Consider the following 4915-nt stretch of genomic DNA (forward strand, 5'->3'; position numbering starts at 1 on the left):
AAAAAAATGAATAAATCTTAGCTTATTTTTAAAACTACACTAAAATATAGGAAAATAGAATTATTAACATGAAGAATAAGTGATTGTGAAAACCAGTAGTAAATGGCTACAATGGTACAGCGGTTTAATTTTGGAGGCAAGCAGAGAATTCTTAAATATTTAAACCAAGATATGATCACTTTACTTTTCTAGTTTACCTGAAGTATCCACGTTATCATGTCCTTCTGGCCTTCTAACTGGGGAATTCCTTTGAGTTTTTCCAAAAGCATTTGTATATTCATGGCTGAACTTCCCAATCCTTTTTTAAAACACAAAATCGCACATCATAAATAAATACATATAGTCATCTCTTGGTATCCTCAGGGAATTGGTTTCAGGACCCCTATGGACACCAAAATCCAGAATGCTCAATTCCCTTACATAAAATGGTGTAATATTTTCATAAAATCTATACACATGCTTCTGTACGCTTTAAATCATCTCTAGACTACTTATAATGTCTAATACAATGTAAATGCTATGTAAATAGTTGTTAGATAATATTGTTTTGGGAATAATGACAAGAAAAAAAAGTCTGTACATGTTCAGCACAGTGACAACCACCCTTTCCTTTTTCCCTCTGAATATTTTCAATCTGTGACTGGTTGAATCCCTAGATATGGAACCCACAGATATGGAGGGTCAATTATGTCCTCATAATTATGTACAAATTACAATTTCTAGTTAATGTTATTTACATTGATAACCAAGGTTTGCGAATCAATCCCTTAACTACATTAAGTTTTTCAATGGACAAATCTGCAATTATATGAAGTACGGGGTTATATGACATGATCTACTACATTTAAAAATGAGTTTAAGTCTCTCTCTTACATCTTTTACTGGCACTGCTAAGTGAAAGCTACCCTAAATATCTGTCTCTGGTCTTTTCTCTGCTTTACTCAACATCTAAGCAAAAGTGCTTAATGAGAAACAAAATTGCCAAAAATATTGAAGTGGGGGATGTCATATCCATAAACTGAATAGGTTTTTGATGTCTTCAGGGATCTAAAGAATAGAGCATGTAAACAGAAAACATTTGTCTCCTATTGTTTTTATAATCAACATGCCTGGAATGTGCTTTGAAAAAACTATCTTAATCAGGTAGCATTTATTAGAAATCTAATTTAAAACTATCCTTTTCTTCCAAGTTGAATACAATGCAAAATGAATACATTATCATTCAGATTTCTATCATTTAAAATTCAGAAACATTAATATCTTATTAAGACATGTCACATGAATGCTATGGTTGACACAGCAGCAAATATTTGATAATACTGAGATAAGGAATTAAAGTAAAAAAACACCAATATATGCAACCAAAAAAAAAAACAGTGGGGAGATCATGTAGTAAAAAGATTGTAGTAAAGACTACAGTAAGGGATTTAAAAATATATTAGTATACTTGAAAATATTAGTTACAAACTAAGAATGCTAGGAAAAAAAAATTATTTCAGGGTTACCTATGTTTTAAGGACTGACAGATTAAAACTCTGTAAGATATAAACTTTCAGGTTTGACAAACTAAAACTCCTTAAGATCTAAACTTTCAATGACAAATGTGTTGAAGAGTGATACTCAAACATACTTGAAGCCTTATGATAAAAGTCAAATGTTACTTCTTCTTCAGGAGCTTTTTGAAGCTGTTGCTTCTCTTCTAGTAAACCCAGTGCCAGAATATGAAAAGCCTGAAGGAGGAAAATAAGAGATCTTTAAAATTGAGCTTCTTCAGGTAAATATATTTTTAATTTAATTTTTATTTTTTTCAGAGACTGGTCTCACTCTGTCACCCAGGCTGGAGGGCAGTGGGGCAATCCTAGCTTACTACAGCCTTAAGCTCTTCGGGTCAAGTGATCCTCCTGCCTCAGCCTCCTGAGTGGCCAGGGACTAGAGGTGCACACCACCATGCACAACTAATTTTTTTTCGGGGGGCGGGGGGGTAATAGGCCGCGTCTCACTATGTTGGCCAGGCTGGTCTTAAACTCCTGTGCTCAAGTGATCCTCCTGCTTCAGCTTCCCGAAGTGCTGCAATTACAGGTATGGGCCACCATGCCTAGCAAGGCAAATCTATTTTAAGTAGAAGTATACAAATAAGAAAGCTGATAGGTAAAAAACATGCAAAGGTTTCAGCAGTTCACATTAAGCAGTTTACAGAAAAAGAAATGATGAATACACATAAGAAAAATGTTCAACCTGGCCCGGCGCTGGTGGCTCACGCTTGTAATCCCAGCACTTTGGGAGGTCAGGGCAGGTGGATCACCTGAGGTCAGGAGTTCATGACCAGCCTGGTCAACACGGTGAAACATCGTCTCTACTAAAAATACAAAATGAGCCGGGCATGGTAATGGGCGCCTGTAATCCCAGTTGCTTGGGAGGCTGAGGCAGGAGAATAGCTTGAACCCGGAGGCGGAAGTTGCAGTGAGCCAAGATTGTGTCACTGCACTCCAGCCTACTCCAGCCTGGGTGACTACAGTGAAACTCCACCTCAAAAAAAAAAAAAAACAAAAAAAGTTCAACCTCACTTAGAGAAAAATGAGTTGAAACAAGATCATCCTATTTTTCACCTATTACAGTGGCAAAAATTTTGGTGTTTAATAAAATATAGAGCTGGCATAGGTATTGGGAAGTAAGCACTTTTGACCATACTGGTGAAGGGAAAGTAAACTGGTACAACATTTTTGGAGGCCAATTTGAAAACATCTACCAAAAATGTAAAGCCATATACCAACTTCTAGGAATTAGTATGACAAATACACTCCCTTAAGTATGCAAAAACATTTGTATAAGAATGTACTTTTTATTGTTCTTTGTTACAGCAAAGACCTAGAAATACCTGAATGTCTATTAATAGGAGACTACTTAAACACATTATATCCATATGATGGACTATGCAGCTATCAAGAATAAGTAGATCTATATGTGCTAATGTGCAATGATTTCCAGAATATACAAAACTTTAACAATGCTTATGTCCTATATAGCATACTTGGACTCAGTGAGAGAAATTTTAACTTGATTTCAAACATATCTCTACAGTTTGAAATTTACTAGAGAATGTATTTATCAGTGTTATAACAAAAATTGAGGTACACATAGGGTAATGACAGCATTTAGAACCTGTAGACCAACAATACTCAAAGGAAAAGAATTAGTTAGGCAGGTATAAATAAACATGGTGTTACAACTACCATGACGTGGCATAATTAAGTAACATGTATTTATCTATAACAGTAACAAGGAAAAAGAGCTGCTTTCACATTAGCTAATTCTCCTACCTCTATGAATAATTACACTTTTATCCATTTTACTAATGAGAAAATTATTATTTGCTCCTTAAATAGGAAGTGGAGAAACCCAAGACTGAAGTCTAGACCTATCTTCAAATCTTTATTATACTGTCTCCTTATAATTCAAGTAAAATTAAAAATCATGATACAATAACAACATGTCAGTTTATTAGCATAAGTACACCTGTTTTTGTTTCCATGGGTTTTATTAAACAGAAATGGTTCCCAAGAGTAAGGATGCTAAAAACACGAGAACATATCACTAAAACTTTGTGCTGTCTGTAAGCTATTTTTAATGACCCCCACATTTCCAGTGCTCTAGATGTGGTTCCAACTGAAGTTAGACCTGAGATCTTCTCCAGATCCCCAAGAACTCTAGGACTTGATGTAGAGAAAATATTTCAGGTAAACAAACCATTTGGAGCATTCCTTCAGTCCACAAGTTAGAATCTGTGTCTATTGCCCGCTCAAATACAGTCCTGAGAATGTACATCATGACATCACAGTTGAGAAGGTTAATCACTTTGCTGAAAGCAGGGCAGAATTCAGGAGGTGGTGGTGGTGGCAATGCTATAGGAGGTGGGGAATGGATGGGGAAAGAGACAAACAGGTACATTTTTATTTGGGTTATCCTACATACTAAATTGCAAATGTCAAAAAATAATAGGTTACATGCAAAACAACACATGCTTTTTTGCTACCTTTCCAGTACTGAAAATATCAATGTTAAGTGTAATGTAAGTACTATATCAGTCACCCAAAATGAACTACATTTGCTATCAATTTTAAATTCAGTCACTACTGATATATACCATATCTTAATATGTGAATAAGAAACAAAAAGCTCTTTGCACTTCCTTGAGCTGCCCACTCTCAAAGACCAACAAAAACAAAAAACTGTATGCTTTGCTGATACAAAACCACAGAAAATAATCAAAATGAGTCAATTCAGAATCTCACTTTTTACCTTCATCTTTGTTTTCTTGTTTTCGCCTTTTCTTTTGCATATGTTCAGCCTATAAAAAAAATCTATCATTAAATATACTGCTTCGCAAGCATGAAACAAATGAAATACTTTAAAGCAATCAGGAAAGACCCAACCACCTATTAAAATACTTTATATACTGAAGCATGTATTCAAATGCCTCTTTGTCCTAGAAACAAAATGGTGTTCTAGAGAAAACTAACGCAAAATAGATGAGGAATATCCCTGGTCAAAAACTTAGTCTCCATTATTTTCTACTGAAAATATTTACTCAGTACCTATTATGTACAGGGTACTGTGCTATGGGCTGTAAAGTATTTACTTTATAAGGACAAAGCCAGACATTACCTTAACTTAACATGATCAAACTTAACATGATCCTTCATGGGACAAAAGGACATATGTGCCTAATAATGGGATGCAATGTATCACTTACATAGTATTCTTGCCAAAAACTGTTTTAAGTGGAATCTATTTGGTATTCTATAGAAATGCTGATGTTATGAAAGAAAAAGATGCAAAAGAATTATCTTCTGGCCGGGCGCGGTGGCTCAAGCCTGTAATCCCAGCACTTTGGGAGGCCGAGATGGGCGGATCACGA

The 4915-nt window shown here is 35.2% G+C and overlaps 1 protein-coding gene across 1 annotated transcript in view; it reads right to left on the reverse strand.

Moving 5' to 3' along the window:
- The window catches only part of UBR1 (ubiquitin protein ligase E3 component n-recognin 1), a 158669-nt gene that overhangs the window by 74678 nt on the left and 79076 nt on the right, over positions 1-4915 (reverse strand). The window contains exons 23-27 of the mRNA XM_011941205.1: positions 4751-4769; positions 4297-4345; positions 3745-3899; positions 1631-1730; positions 198-298 (exon numbers count right to left, since the gene is read on the reverse strand). Of these exons, the coding sequence (XP_011796595.1) occupies positions 198-298; positions 1631-1730; positions 3745-3899; positions 4297-4345; positions 4751-4769 (424 nt within the window). The remainder of the gene's footprint in view (positions 1-197; positions 299-1630; positions 1731-3744; positions 3900-4296; positions 4346-4750; positions 4770-4915) is intronic.

This window comes from Colobus angolensis, unplaced genomic scaffold, assembly GCF_000951035.1.
Source record: "Colobus angolensis palliatus isolate OR3802 unplaced genomic scaffold, Cang.pa_1.0 Scaffold199, whole genome shotgun sequence".
NCBI lineage: Eukaryota > Metazoa > Chordata > Mammalia > Primates > Cercopithecidae > Colobus > Colobus angolensis.